Source organism: Myxocyprinus asiaticus, chromosome 50 (genome assembly GCF_019703515.2).
Source record: "Myxocyprinus asiaticus isolate MX2 ecotype Aquarium Trade chromosome 50, UBuf_Myxa_2, whole genome shotgun sequence".
NCBI lineage: Eukaryota > Metazoa > Chordata > Actinopteri > Cypriniformes > Catostomidae > Myxocyprinus > Myxocyprinus asiaticus.
The window spans coordinates 20,892,841-20,909,292 of NC_059393.1; the positions used below are offsets into that span (position 1 = coordinate 20,892,841).

Below are 16,452 nucleotides of genomic sequence, written 5' to 3' on the forward strand. Positions count from 1 at the left end.
TTGGAGTGATGAGACCAAAATAGAGCTTTATGGTCACAACCATAAGCGCTATGTTTGGAGAGGGGTCAACGAGGCCTATAGTGAAAAGAATACCATCCCCACTGTGAAGCATGGTGGTGGCTCACTGATGTTTTGGGGGTGTGTGAGCTCTAAAGGCATGGGGAATCTTGTGAAAATTGATGGCAAGATGAATGCAGCATGTTATCAGAAAATACTGGCAGACAATTTGCATTCTTCTGCACGAAAGCTGCGCATGGGACGATCTTGGACTTTCCAGCACGACAAAGGCCAAGTTGACCCTCCAGTGGTTACAGCAGAAAAAGGTGAAGGTTCTGGAGTGGCCATCACAGTCTCCTGACCTTAATATCATCGAGCCACTCTGGGGAGATCTCAAACGTGCGATTCATGCAAGATGACCAAAGACTTTGCATGACCTGGAGGCATTTTGCCAAGACGAATGGACAGCTATACCACCTGCAAGAATTTGGGGCCTCATAGACAACTATTACAAAAAACTGCACGCTGTCATTGATGCTAAAGGGGGCAATACACAGTATTAAGAACTAAGGGTATGCAGACTTCTGAATAGGGGTCATTTCATTTTTTTCTTTGTTGGCATGTTTTGTTTTATGATTGTGCCATTCTGTTATAACCTACAGTTGAATATGAATCCCATAAGAAATAAAAGAAATGTGTTTTGTCTGCTCACTCATGTTTTCTTTAAAAATGGTACATATATTACCAATTCTCCAAGGGTATGCAAACTTTTGAGCACAACTGTATGTGTCAATTATGCTGTTGTAGTGGTGTGCTTAGTGTCTATAAATCCATAGAAAACAACGTCTGATGGATATGATCCTAATTCTAATTTTACAGGGTTTCTGTTCAGAAAACCTACTGACTAGTCAAATTTGAAAATATATACACTACCGGTCAAAAGTTTTGAAACACTCATTCTTTATTATAATTTTTTTTTCTTCACATTTTAGAATAATAGTAAAGTCATTAAAACTATGGAATAACATAAATGGAACTATGGGAATTATGTTGTAACTAAACAAAATCCAAAATAAATCAAAACTGTGTTATATTTTAACATCTTCAAAGTAGTCACCCTTTGCCTAGAATTTGCAGACATGTACTCTTGACATTTTCTCAACCAACTTCTTGAGGTATCACCCTGGGATGCTTTTTAAACAGTATTGAAGGAGTTCCCATCTATGTTGGGCACTTATTGGCTGCTTTTCTTTATTATTTGGTCCAAGTCATCAATTTCAAAAAAGATTTTTTACATTTTTATTACATTTTAGTTTTATAATGAAATAAATTAATATGGTGGCACAAATATATTTTTGTCTACAAAACTCATTTCAAACATTTAAGCATACGCCTTCAGATCAAAAGATTTTTAAGATCATGAGAAACGTTTCAGTCAAGTGTTTCAAAACGTTTGACCGGTAGTGTAGTTTTGCACATCCCAACTGTTGGCAGATATTTGTTGATTATGTGGCTTTCTTTATCTTTGCCCTGTATGTTAGCTGATAGTTGTCACCTTCATGACAACATTGACTGTCACACAATGGAAAAACATGAACAAACCCTTTAAACAAACAATCACACACCTAAACGCACATGCCTTTAAAAAAAAAGATTATTGTGTCACTCTGGTCTATCTTGCATCACCAGGCCTTCCGTTATCTTTAAAATAAAAACACAAAGAGTGTTTGAAAATGTGGGAATGTTTGTGCATGTAGAATGAGGTAATACTGCACATTGTCATGCTGTTGCTATCAAATTCACTAATCGGAGCCTTAGGCTTTTGTAAATCTCATTCTACCTGCATACACAACCTTTGCCGTCATGCAGCTAAGGTTGTGCTCTTGGATTCTACCCCGAAATAACTCCTCAGGGTTCTTTGTGGAAAAAACGAAACTCCAGGGACTGATGAACTACGTTGTTGATGTTATTGTTAGGTGGTTAGTTTATCGAATTGAAAGATTTCTAGCTTAACAAAGCATGCTTTGTCAGTAGTTGCACATTTTCACTGACGTCAGGCTTGTAATTTAAAATTTTAACCTTAATAAATGTAAATTAAATGAGCTATCTAGTAAAATTGCTTGCTGTTAAGCACAGCAGGCATTGAATTGAATGACATCATGGTTATGTTTGAAACCTATGGTGGTCAATGACTTAACGCCAGTGTTTTGTGTATGAAGGTACCTCTACGTGACCCAACAAAGGTCTATAGATGACGAATGTTTCATTAGCCATGTCACTACATAGTTTGTGGTCAGTTGCCGTGGGATAAAACTGCTGACTGGAGACTTTGTCTTTTGCACCACGGTTAATGATTCACAGCGGTTAATGGGCTAAATTCTTTATGCACTTCATGATCTGATCTGCAGCAACAGGAACAACAAAACAGTCAGGTGCTGTATGCTAAAATCTCCCATTGTTCTAGAAACAAAATAAGCAGTTCCCTGAAGCTAGTGAATGTTATACAATAGCTTGATTTTAAAATGGCTTGGAAGCGCAGACAAGCCATGTTATATCATGTCTTGAGTTTGGTATACCCCAAGGCTCAGTACTCGGTAAAGTTAGATGTGCAGTGGGAGTTCAATAGCCTAAATCCACTTGTGGAAATGCTTTTGTTTTGCTTTTTTTTTTCTAATTAAATAGTTTATTATTATTATTATTATTATTATTATTATTAATTGCATTAACATAATTTGAGTGAAAATTTGAATTGAAAAGTTCAAATGAATTGCAGTATTTCATAGTGTTTGGTATGCTCCCCCTTTTGCTTTAATGACAGCATGCACTCAAACTGGCCTTGAACTCCACTAGTTTGTGCAAAAGCTGATGATCCATATTATTCAGCATGATTTGAGAAGGTTCCAAAGAGCATCTTTAATGGAAGCAAAGAAAGTAGTGATGCACTGAAATGAAAATTATTGTCTGAAACCAAAAGTTTTGGACAAACTTTGCCAAAAACCAAAAATGATTATTTTAAATTAGACTTTTTTGGAATAAGTAAAGAATTTCAAATGTTATTATATATCATATGCAGTATCATTTAATCATATATGGTATCGTATAATATTTCATATCTATTCAAAGTTCTTTTTTCAGTTGGCATTACTGCCATAACATGTAGACTTTTAAACATGTCAACTTTTAAAATACTAGATTTATTTTATTTTTATATTGCACAGCTCTCTATATGTAAAATTTGACACTTGGCTATTATAAGCACATCTTTACCCTACGAAGTGCTAATATAGTGTTTGAGAATGCACAACAAATTCTCAATTTCTAGTGCAACCTTGTTACTGTCAATATATCATCCATCATCAGTCTGCATTTAAAGTTAAATGTAATTAAGCCAGAATAATAATTTCAGTTTTCTCCATGTCAATGTTTCTGTTATCGGATTTTAAAGTAACAGTTTCAGTTAAAAAAAATTTGCCCATGGTTTTTGGCCTACGTGTATTTTCTTTTTAGGCCGAAAACGCACTCGCTCATGTATGCATGCTCATGCGCAGACCCATAATTATGGCTAGTTTCACTTTGTTCGCTAGCTTGCAGACACAAGCACAGTCTGCAATTGGTTGACTTGGACATCGTGTCGCACAAGGGCAGATCGTTGACTGTCAGAAAGCGGCCAGGGAAGGGTGTGGTACACTGAATCATTAATGAAATGTGGGGATGAATGGGGACATGTCCCAACCTGACTGTCATAGGAGTGCCTTTTGTCCCTTTTCTTAATGTTTTTTTCTTCTCCTTATTTACTCACAGCAGCCCTAAACCACCTCTCACCTCATCTCTATAACCCACAGGAAGTTGTATTGTCTTTCCTGTTCCCTCGTTTTACTTTTTCACCTGACACCTGGCTCTTCATTTGTCCTTGTCTGTCTTCTCCCCCAAAGCTGACACTCCTCATCAAAGTCAATATAAAATCAAAATTTACATTTTATTTTCTTTAATACTTCTTTACACGTTCCTGGTCTCATTGTGTATGATTCATCAGTGCATGTCATTCCAAAGAGAAACATTTGTCTTAGTAATCTTTCGGCGAATAGTAATAACCGCCTCTGAAACGACTTTCCTTTTCCAGTCGCATGACACCTATAGTAAGCCATACAAGTAATTGGTTAATGTTAACCAATAGCCAAATAGCTATTTAGTCATTGTTCTAGTTGTAATGAAGGCTATTTCGGCAATTAAATATTTAAAAAAAATCACAATATTCAATGCAGTAATTAACGGCAGTTAATGTAATAAAGTAGTTCTCCAAAATCAATGGCAAACTCTCATTCAGGGCATATTTCATTCTGTTATGGAACAGCCAATTTCCACGATCCAAACAATCAAAAGTCCCAGCCTACTTTTTTGTTCTTGAATATTCAGTTTTACTCGGAAGCGGGTCACATTTCGGAAGTAAAATGCATTGTGAATGTCGGTTTAATGTTGACTTCAGGGTCAGTGACGTGATACATTTTTTTTTGTCAGGATCTACAGTACTTGACACACATTTTTGCAATAATTTCTCATTTTTATCACCTTTTTGGACAACCTTATTTTTCACTAGCCATTTAACTTATGTCAGCTTTATTGCTGTGACTGCCAAAGCATTAACGAGCATTGCACATACAACAGATGTACACACATTCACACACAATTGAGGTGTCAATGTAAACGGATTGTGTTACTTTTACAAGCAGTATCTGTGTCAAAGTGTGAGTGTTCTACTGGTGGTCTTTTTCTCTGGCAAGACTTCACATAACACACAGCTGGCTTTCATTTCCTTGACCTTACTGTGACTCTTGTTTCTTTTGATGTAGTGATAAGTTGATGTTCTCCTCTTGCAAGCGAGACATATGAGGCATTTGACTGCCTATCAAGGTGGTTTAGAATTTAGACTTGACCCAAATAGAGTTCTAGAATTTGTTGTCCTTTGACAACCATTCAGAAGATGGTGTTGCCAGGAATCCAAGAAACCTCTTATTTTATGGGAGGCCTAGAGGGGGAATTGCATACATCTTCAACTAGCGCTTCTTCATGACAGCAAACGGCTCAATTGTGAGTGTCGCCACTTTGTGGACCCACTAATTAGTGCAAATAATTCCAAGCGCATGCACGTACTGCATGTTCAGAGTACGCACGGTTAGAAAAATCTGGCTGCAGGTGTCAGTGTACTAGCACTCTGCTGATGACAAAATTGCATCACAGGTCCCGTACCCAAACGCCTAGCGCTAGAGCCTGACCAAAGTGTACTCTGGGATTTATTCCTAACAAACCCACTCACACACAGCTTTATTGTTCTAAAGTGTGTGATTCACTCCTGAACTTTTCCTCCTGCAACGCTGTACTGCACTTTGTGCGTGTGTTTGCAACCACAGAAAATCAATAAAAGTACATAATCTAACAGAGCCACCGAACTTTCGGCCCGCACCCCCTAAAAACAACACAAAGGCTTTTGAGCGTCCACTCGCTCTCCTGCTCGATCCTGGAATGTGTGTATCTATGCACCAGCAAACAAATGATTTTCATAAAGGGCAGGAATGTGTTTGTTTTGGCGAGAGAATCGAGCCGGCGGAAAGTGGGAAGCATTTTAGCGGCGCTTGACTAAGCCTGTTTAGAGGGGCACAAGCGACATAAAGTGTGTGAGAGGGGAAGGATTTTAGCATTGCAGGCGTAGCCTGAATTTTTGAAGTGTACTTTCTTTTTCTGTGGTAAAGGTGAAAGGTCAGAGATGAGAGTTTAATCTGTACTTTGTCTCAGCCTTGTGAATTCCATCTGATTTCTCTAATGGTCAGACGCTTTGACCCCAGACACCAGGGTTTAGTGAAATAAGGGCAATGACTCTTTTTACATGGACAACAGAAAGCGACTTGTTGTGAGAAAGTGGCGTTCCTGTTTACATGCACTGTATAAGCGGCATATGCTTTGCTCCTGAATACTCAGTCAGTAAGCGGCTTTCTCCACACCAATGTAATTGCCCTGTGACAATTGTGTAATTAACAAATATGGCATCCGAGGAAGGCTTTGCAATTTTATTCTCTGTTGCTTCGCTTGATTCCCAGATATTCCAGAGTTGTTGCTGGGATTTTGTCCTTAAGTTTTTATTTCGACCTGCAGCAGAATTGCGCTGCAATAGTGGGTTTTCCCTCTTGTGTCAGACACTGGGATTCCCCCAGTGTTCCAACGCATATACACGAACTTGAGGAACAGTCGATATTTTACATTGGTGTGTATAAATGGGTATAGTTCATAGTGTATGTGCTTTTCCCACTGTATTCCCAGAAATGATTAATTCTTTCTGCTGCGTTGACTTGTTATTGGGCCCATTCTATGATGTTTGTTATCCGGTCTGTTCATGTGCATGCGCACTCATCAAATAGCTGCAACAACCCCGCTCGGCGAAACCGAGGTGTGTTAAAACGCTTTCTCCTAATCGCTTAAGCAGCGTCAGGAAAACTAAGTTTTGTCAGAATGCCGCTTTCGGCAAAAACCCTAGAATAAACCATTTTCTAAAGTGCATGTAAATGTTGTCAATGTCTATCCTTACAAAAATAGAGAGTTCATGGCAAATTTGACGCAAATTTGACACTGACCATTTTCACATGCAAATGAGCTCTGCGGCATACTTGCGGCAAATTGTCCATTGTGTCCTAAGGTTTGCTGCAGGTTCAACACTACCAGTGAAGAGTTCTGGCTAACATCTAGCTAACATTTGTGGCGAATCACAAGCTCATTTGCATGTGAAAATAATGATGGCAAATTTGCAGCAACTCTACATTTTTTGTTATTCCACTATTCCACCATGTTGTGTTCCATTCTCTACAGAGTGTATGTAAAAGGAAATGTGGAGCAGTACCTTTAAGAAATCCAAAACAATTCCATTATTTCAATCCCGCCTCATGAAGCGATCAGCACGCTGTAATTCATAACCGCACAATCTCATTCAGTTGCAACCAAACATTAGATCACATTATTCGAAATAATGGCGTTTGAGTGCAGACGCGTCCTGTCACTCAGAACATGTGACAATGTGGACAAACGAAGCAGAAATTCATTATAAAGACTGATGACAGGAAGTGGACTTATTTGGTTAGACACACACACATACAGATGATTTATTATATTCTATCAACAATGAATGCAAGGAATTTTGGTGATGTTTTTTTCATGATTTGTTTTTGGCACTTCAGATGGACAAAGAGAAAGAACTGAAACAAAACAATGAATAAATCAAACTCACTTGAGAAACTTCAAACACTGGTTTCACTGCTTTTTGAATGCCATTTGAATCAAATGATGAATTGAAAAAGTAATAAACATTAGAGCAGATTTGCTTGCGGTGACAAAGCATGTGCAAAATGCATTAAATGTTAAATAACCAACTGCCATGTGTGCCTAATGTTGCAGACACTTCGCTTAGAATATGAGCGTCATTGATTTTTTTCCTCTTACATACATTGTAACCCGTTTTATTTTTTTAACCTTTAAATAATATAGCTTCTCTTTTTACAGCCTGCAGTGTTGGATAACCTCATGACCTCCATGAAGTTTGTCCTACATGGAATGGGCGTCCTTAGAATCAACCTTTCCAACAGCAAGAACAAGGTCTGTTCCTGTGTCTCATTCTCATTGACTATCTGTTTGTGTATCTAAACTCTATCTTAACTAGATCATAGATAAGAAGAATCTGACAGCATTAATCTAGTGTTCAGTCTTGTGATTTTGTGCCTGCTGTACAGCAAAAAAAAAAAAAAAAAAAAAGTACAGTTTGATTAATTGCAACACTTTTATTGTCCACTAGGTGGCAGCAGCCTTTTAGAACCATGGACTCAAATCCTGCATATTCCAAAAGTGTCTTAAACTGTCATTACCTTGTTCTGTCTGAACCCACTGGCATGATAAAGATTGTCTGCTTTGATTATTAAAAATGACAGTCATTACTGCTACCTCTTACCTACATGATATCAGGTCATGTGATTAATGCATTGAAACTCTTGTACTGTAATTAGAGAAATCAACATTTTAGAGGACGATGTTCTTTAATAACAGAGCTGGAGACACATATCCATTGGGTCATACAAGCAGACCATTTTCCTAGCAGTTCATTTTCTTGGTTGGGTTTAAGTGTGTGTATGTTTAAGAATTGTGTTTGCTGTATGTCCTTATAATCCTTATCATATTTTCATTATAGTTATTGTCCTTATCGTATTTCCATAATCATATTTTTAATAATTTATATTTTAAATCTTGTAACTTTCACTGCTTCCCATAACCTTAACTTCCTCTACTTCCCATAAACTTAACTTCCTTTACTTCCCAAAACCCTGACTTCCTCTACTTCCCATAACTTTAACTTCCTTTAATTCCCATAATGCTGACTTCCCCTACTTCCCATAACCTTAACTTCCTTTATTTCCCATAACCCTGACTTCCTCTACTTCCCATAACTTTAACTTCCTTTAATTCCCATAATCTTAAATTCCTTTATTTCCCATAATCCTGACTTCCTCTACTTCCCATAACCTTAACTTCCTCTACGTCCCATAAACTTAACTTCCTTTACTTCCCAAAACCCTGACTTCCCGTACTTCTCATAATCTTAACTTCCTTTACTTCCCAAAACCCTGACTTCCCGTACTTCTCATAATCTTAACTTCCTTTACTTCCCAAAACCCTGACTTCCCGTACTTCTCATAATCTTAACTTCCTTTATTTCCCATAACCTTGACTTCCTCTACTTCCCATAACCCTGACTTACTCTACTTCCCATAACCTTAACTTCCTTTACTTCCCATAACACTGACTTCCTCTACTTTCCATAACCCTAAATGTCTGTACTTTCCATAATCCTGACTTCCTGTACGTCCCATAACCCTGACTTCCTCTACATCCCATAAACTTAACTTCCTCCACTTCCCATAAACTTAACTTCCTCTACTTCCCATAACCCTAAATGTCTGTACTTCCCATAACCCTGACTTCCTCTTCTTCCTATAGCCATAACTTCCTCTACTTTCCACAACCCTGACTTCCTTTATTCCCATAACCAAAACATCCTCTTCTTCCCATAATCCTGACTTCCTGTACTTTCCACAACCCTAACTTCCTGTACTCTAACTGCCTGTACTTCCCATAATCCTGAATTCCTGTCCTTCCCATAACCCTAACTTCAACTACTTCCCATAACCCTAACTTCCTCTTCTTCCTATAGCCATAACTTCCTCTACTTTCCACAACCTTGACTTCCTTTTTTCTCATAACCAAAACTTCCTCTTCTTCCCATAATCCTGACTTCCTGTACTTCCCATAACCCTGACTTCCTGTACTTCCCATAACCCTGACTTCCTGTACTCCACATAACCCTTACTTACTATACTTCATATAACCCTAACTTCCACTACTTCCTGTAACCCTAACTTCCTCTAATTCTCTCTACTTAGACCAGACCCAACAGCAAATGTACAAATTATGTATTTATGCATGATTGTGTGGTGTTTATCCAGGTCCACGCCCACTCTGTGCTCTCGTGTGGCCGTTGCTTTGACGAAGACCAGGTGCTGTTCCCGTTTATAGGCCACGCTCTCTGCTGTTTGTGGGCGGATCAGGGGGTGCGGTCTGCAGCAGCTCGCGGATATGAATACGAACTCAATGACTCGGCATTATAGTGAGTAACATCTATAATTATTCTCTAATAGCTAATTAGTCAGCATCTCTTTATACATTAGTCCATAACACAGTTGTAATTAACAGTTTTATTTATTTAGTTATTTTATTCAATGTAGTCTGTAATTTACCTGCAGTTGTACACCATGAAGAACACACACTGTAGACCAAGAAATCAGTTTAAGTCCTTAATATTATAATAATATAATATTAGAGCAACATTTTTTACTTCAGTTCCCAGAACACAAATCATTTTAAAAGAGATTTTTTTCGTGATTGTGTTTGGAGTGATTTGCTATTTAGCCATGCAATGTCTGATAAGTGGTGGATCAATTGGTCGTGATTTATAATTCTACCCTTAATGGGCACCCCGAAAGCTTTGCATCTTATTTGAATACATTTAACCAATTTAAAATTGGCCAAGCATGAACCAGAAGTGGGCATGAATGTTTTTTTTTCTGTTCTAACTGGTCATTTGACATGGGTGATGACCTTCGTAATTTTCCCAGTATTCCGTTAACGTTCCACGTTAAGTGAGGAATTTTGCACGCTCTCTTAAGCTGAACCATTGCTTGTTTGTCGTACATGGCTCTCAGATTTGCATGAACTTAACTAAATATTTTCTGATGCCAGTTTTGTAGTCAGTCTCTCAAACACTCTAGCATCACCAATAGTTGAACATTTCACTTGGGTTTTTGTATAATTTCATGTACATTTTATCGTATAACTTCACCCAGAACAGAATCACCTAGTTTCAACCATTCTTCAGAAAATTTGGAAACCAGATTTCACTAGATTTAGTCCCATACTCTAAAACCAATGACAACATTTTTTTCACAATGAAAGTGAATGGTGACTGAGCATATTGCTTAACATCCCCCTTTGAATTTTCATTTTTGGGTGAACTAACCCTTTAAGACTCTTGGTACATATTACCTTAGTTTTTGACAAGTGTTTACCACCTTAAGGCTCAATTCTGAAGTTTAATTGTAATTATGACACAAAATGTATAAAAATGGCACTTCCTGCAGTTTCTGTAACATCTATGTGGGAGCACGGGAACTAATATGCTACTGCCACTCATCAGCTCTCCGTATCTTGAGCCATAATGACCATTGATCTGTGACTCGGTCCGACACTCCCACTGTGAATAATAGCTAATTAACAAGATATTCAAATGACAAATCGTGCAATTATGTGTGTGTGCAAAGGAAAACCAAAACACCAGGTGGGTGATTATTTAAATGAAGCTGAGAGGGTCACCCGTGTCGCCGACGTGTGGTGTGTGCCACAGCAAATGAACCTTAAACGCGTATGTGTGTGTGGTAACTCTTAAACGGCAATTACAAAGCCTGGAGCCAGTGCCAGCTATGTTTGCAACAGTGCATGCTGGGACATCACCCACCACACAGGAAGGCGCATGTAGGTTTGACATAATAACATGTCTCTTTGATTAGCACACAGGTCACCTAGAGTAGGTTGGCGAGAATGAGAAAACGATGGAGGCGAGAAAGATGTGAGGCACTATATACAATTTCAGTTGTCCATACCGAATGTGTTTGACATTAAAGCCCGCACATAGCACCTCCACTGACTTCTCACACACATACATTTAGTCTTAAAGGGGAAGTTCACCCAACAATGACAGAAAATTACTGTCATCTTTAAATCGTCGTCATGTAGTTCCAAACCAATTTGATTTTCAATCTTTTGTGGAACATGAAAAGTGATATTAGACCGAATGTGAATATCTCAGATACATTTTATTGTTTCATCGTGGTGTAAAATCTGCAGCTTTGGAATGCTTAGTTTTAATCTTAGCCTCTGATGAAGTTCTTGGAAATTTTTGGTCTTTCATTCTTCCTTGGTGCACATGAAGAGAAATTTTGAAAGTACAATGAAAATGATTGGTGACTTTAATTCATGTTGAACTTCTTTTTTTTTTTTTTTTTTGGGGGGGGGGGGGGGGGGTTTTTTCCCCTTTTTCTCCCAATTTGGAATGCCCAATTCCCAATGCGCTCTAAGTCCTCGTGGTCGCATAGTGATTCGCTTCAGTCTGGGTGGTGGAGGACTAATCCCAGTTGCCTCCACGTCTGAGACAGTCAACCCGCGCATCTTATCACGTGGCTTGTTGAGCGCGTTGCCACGGAGACATAGCGCGTGTGGAGGCTTCACGCCATCCACCGCGGCAACCACACTCAATTCACCACGCGCCCCACCGAGAACAAACCACATTATAGCGACCACAAGTAGGTTACCCCATGTGACTCTACCCTCCCTAGCAACCGGGCCAATTTGGTTGCTTAGGAGACCTGGCTGGAGTCACTCAGCACGCCCTGGGATTCGAACTAGCGAACTAGCGAACTCCAGGGGTGATAGCCAGTGTATTTTACCACTGAGCTACCCAGGCCCCCATGTTGAACTTTTTTTAAAATTATTTTTATTTATTTTTTACTTGTACTATTTCCTTTAATTCACGTTAAACGTTTTTTTCATGCTGAATCATTGTGTGCAACTTTTATTTTTCTTTTCCAGGCAAAATGTTCCAACATTAGTACAAGTGCTTGCTTGAATTTGCGCTGTACCATTTAAATTTCGCCAAAAAGAGGATGCCAGAACGCTTAGTCAACGCTATCAGTTGTGATTAAAGTCTTAGCTAAGATGCTTATCGTACAGTCTGACAAAAGACAGTTGATGTCACACAGTCCGCTTTGACTTTTACCCACAATCGCACAATCAGCAGTCGCAATTGACAGTTAAAAAAAATGACCATATTAACCTGTATGCGTGTGTCTTTGTGAATTTGAGTCACAGGTTTTCCCGCCCCCTTATGGCCCCTGGGGCCACGGGACCCCTCCAGACACTTTAGTCAATAACATAGAGTCAATAACACATTTGTCACCTGGAGCAACTAAATTATCACCGTGACGCTGATTCGGGTTGCATTTAGATGAGTGTTTTAAAAAAAAGCACACATACATAACACATAATAGAGATATTAATTGGTAAAAGTACTAAAAGCACAAACAATTTACAATTTTTTTTTTTTTTTTTTTTACAAAACATTACTGAAAGTATAAAACAGTTTCCTGTTGTATGGCTTTAGTTACACTGCAAAATATCTGGTATTTTTGACACAAGAATTGTTTCAGAGAATATATCTTGAATATATATCATGCACAATTCTCTGGATGTTTAGATATTTTTCTCAGCGGACAACAATACAAAAATAGTGATTTACGTATATGATTTTTGCAGTGTACACGTACATAACACGATTCTGCATCAGATATCGGTGAATAAACAGCATTGGGTTAACGTGTAAATCCAGTCTAAAAGTAGATGTGGTTGCCTTTTTTTCTAGCAAATGCATGTCTTTGTAGTCATTATTTTAATGGTGCTCTCAGTCTGTAACATTTAGACGATAACTCAGAAATCTCACTTTCTGAGTAGCACCAGAAAGTTTATAATGTCTATGGAGTTTTCCATGTTCCGCTCCCCAGATCTGAAGTCTTTTCTTCCCTTCTGTCATGACGTATCTGCAGGACTCCATCAACCTTACACACACAAACTCACACACTCATTCTCTTGTTAAAGGTCAGATTTATCAGAGGATGTTTTCTTTCTCTCTGCAGTCCATGTGGGAGCTCCTCACCTGTTCATGTCCATCTCTCTTATCTCTGGAAATCAATTTTGAGTTCATCTCTCTGAAGTGCCTTTTTCATTTGCATTTCTTCTCTACTGAAATTCATTCATGAAGCCCTGACCCTAAAAGCCTGACCCACATCTTTTCACTAAATTCATTTGTGTGGAAAAAACATACCATAAATGTAATTTCTAACAGAAATAGAGTGAGAAAAGAGCATACAGTGGAAAGGATGCTTTTGAGAGGTCAAACTGGTTTCAAAATCAATCCAAGAGTTAATAAACTATAAATTCAGTGTTCAGGATAGTATATGAGACATTGTAAGAGTGGTGTTTTCACAAAGCTAAAAAAATATAAACACCTACTTCAATACTGTATATCAGTCACATGAAAACCCTGCTTATATGTTATATGCTAAAAAAGGAATAGTTCACCCTGAAAATTAAGTGAAATTAGTATAGAAATCCCATAAAAATCAAATAGCTATTTACTTTTTTGGAGAAACTTTCCTTATACTGGTGGCTGGTCCCCCTCCTCGCTTCTCCCTTCCTGAGTTAGAAAGCGGTAGACAGTTAGACGGATTCAGAATGACAGGGCCTTTGGTTCCTGCTGGGATTTGAAGGCCAATAGCGACAGGAAGTTGCATCTAGATGCACGTATCGGCATGTCTGTCATATGCACCCAGACACACTTAAAGAAACAAACCTCACACACGTGGAAGTCTCAGATCCGGTCTGAGGTGTCTGCAGTACTGTGTTTGCATCTCCCCCGGAGTGTGAACCATGGCCCGGGCGGTTTACAATTTCAGACTCGGCTGGAATGCCAAGGAATCGCATTGCCACTGAGGAGAAAGTGTGATATTGTCTGTCAGTATGATTGCCACTAAATCCAGAAACAATCTCTATGCAAGTGCGCAAGCACAGACGCAAATTCTAGGCCAACTCATTGCAAGTAAGTGACCCCGTTGTACGTACTTGAGCGTCATTTATACAATGAAAGAAAGTCCTTTTTTTCCTCCTGAATGAACTAAAGCACCCTCGGCAAATGAAGCCTGCGTAAACAACATGCGCCGTTTTAAAATGATTTAGTTGAGGAAAATAAAGAACATCACGTCATGTTCTAACAATCATCAACGCTTTTCGTCTAGCCAAATTCTCCTAGGTCAAGAATTTCAGGGATGTGGGAAAATAGGACATATATCACCAAATGAACAACTTGGCGAAACAAAAACATTTTGTCATAACTTTTAAGGTAAACTAAAAGTAGGCTGTTCGCCCAGTAAAAGATAAATGAGCCTTTACCATGCTTTGTTGTGATGGTACCATTGTATGTGTATTCTTTGCGTTCTTGCCTTACCAGTAACAAACCTCAGTACTTAAGGGTGCAATAGTTCCCATCAAATGTCTCTGTCATTGAATCGGATTAGTTATTACTCTGGTAGCAAGCTATAAGCATTTCGACCTCTGGCATGTCGACAGTTACTTACATTAGCTTTCTAAGCAAGATTCTCTTCAAACTTTTGCTCCATCTTGATTATACATGACCTCAAAAAGAAAACTGCCCATACAAGAAATCAGTTTACGCATATGGCCTCTATAGCGCCCCTTGTGGCAACATGTATGTGCGTTGCATTTTGAATTGCACTTTGATTCATTTCAGAGCGCAATGACCTTTGAAATCAAGCTTGCGTAGCTAGAAGCATCAGCGATTTACGTATTTTCATAGTGTTTTGGGCGTAAGGCCAAAGGACTAACTAATTACCGCCACCCTTTGAAAATGTGAATATACAACTGGAATGATAAAATGGTGTTATCAGTACAGAAAAGATGGCATACACACAACACACACTCTTTATAAAAAATAATGCTCCATATATGTTATTGCTTCAGAACTCTGTGCATGTGTGTTTGGCTAATTCTCTCTCCTGGGGGTTTGGCAAACTCTGCGAGGTGTGTATATCGTGTACAGCGCACTCTCCCGGATAATCCCTCTCTTTAACACATTCATTTACAGAAATTCCCCACTGATTGCCTTATACTGAATAACTCTGTACTGTTTTATATTCATGAGGGTAATTAGCATATGGCGCATGCTCCCCCCAGGCTAGTCTTATCGCTAGTGCAGCCATAAACTGCAATCAGAGGTAAAGCCGCTTACCTAAACAATGCGAAATGGCCCATAAGGACAAGGCCTATTCACGCAGACCTTATTACTGGATAGGAGGTGAAGAGACATGTTCACGAGCACCATTTCCAACGACAAGGTCCTGGAGGCGGCACCCGATCTGGAACGGCCCCTAAAATCTGATGGTTTTGTAACAAGAATCGCTAACATCAGAGATCGGGAAGCGTGTGAATGTTTACACCGAGTAAAGTTTTCAGAATATCAACAACAAACTCCATTTGGCAAGGTGCACAACAACTAAGTTGCGCAAAACTAGATTGCTCCCATTATAAACAATAAAGTAGTCTACACTGGAAACGGTTGATGCAGCAATATATTGCCCGCTCAGTTGACAGACATCGCGTTGCTGTACATACGTCGTATTGCAAGCCTGTTCTCATGAAAATTATGTGACTGTGGTGACATTTTTGCAAAATTATATGACGTAGTTGTACAAATAAATGCTTTTCAGAGGTGAAATGTCCACTGTATGGCGCTAAAAGTTAAATGTTCTCTCAAACAGATGAGGTTTTTAAAGTTAATGCTTTATCGAGATTTAAATTAACAAAACGGGCCTACCTACACTAAACCTTAAACCTAAACCTAACCGATAGTGTCAGAACAAGCAAATGTGAGTCGCATGTTATTTTTGGTGCTTCTATGTTACTTTCGTGCTCTTCAGGACTCGTACACCAGTCCTTTGCATCGTAAGCGCAAAGCTCTATCAGTTGAAATACCACGCAAATTGATCGCTCTTGAGCAAGCTTGTCAGTTTAGTTGGTTATGTAATGCAAATTAATGTAAAAGTGTTGGGATGTCATAACATAGTGGTGAAAAGTTGTTGTAGCGCCTCTACTGTTCAGTTTCATTTTCATGAACCATGAAAAAATCAATTCTCAAAAATGTAGGTATAGTAACGTAATTCTATGAGACCAGGTCGCTCGCTGCACAGCAGC

The 16,452-nt window shown here is 38.8% G+C and overlaps 1 protein-coding gene across 1 annotated transcript in view; it reads left to right on the forward strand.

The window, feature by feature from the left end:
- Positions 1 to 16,452, forward strand: part of gnav1 (guanine nucleotide binding protein (G protein) alpha v1) — a 40,995-nt gene that overhangs the window by 7,000 nt on the left and 17,543 nt on the right. The window contains exons 3-4 of the mRNA XM_051694636.1: positions 7,537 to 7,629; positions 9,528 to 9,688. Coding sequence (XP_051550596.1) covers positions 7,537 to 7,629; positions 9,528 to 9,688 — 254 coding nt within the window. The remainder of the gene's footprint in view (positions 1 to 7,536; positions 7,630 to 9,527; positions 9,689 to 16,452) is intronic.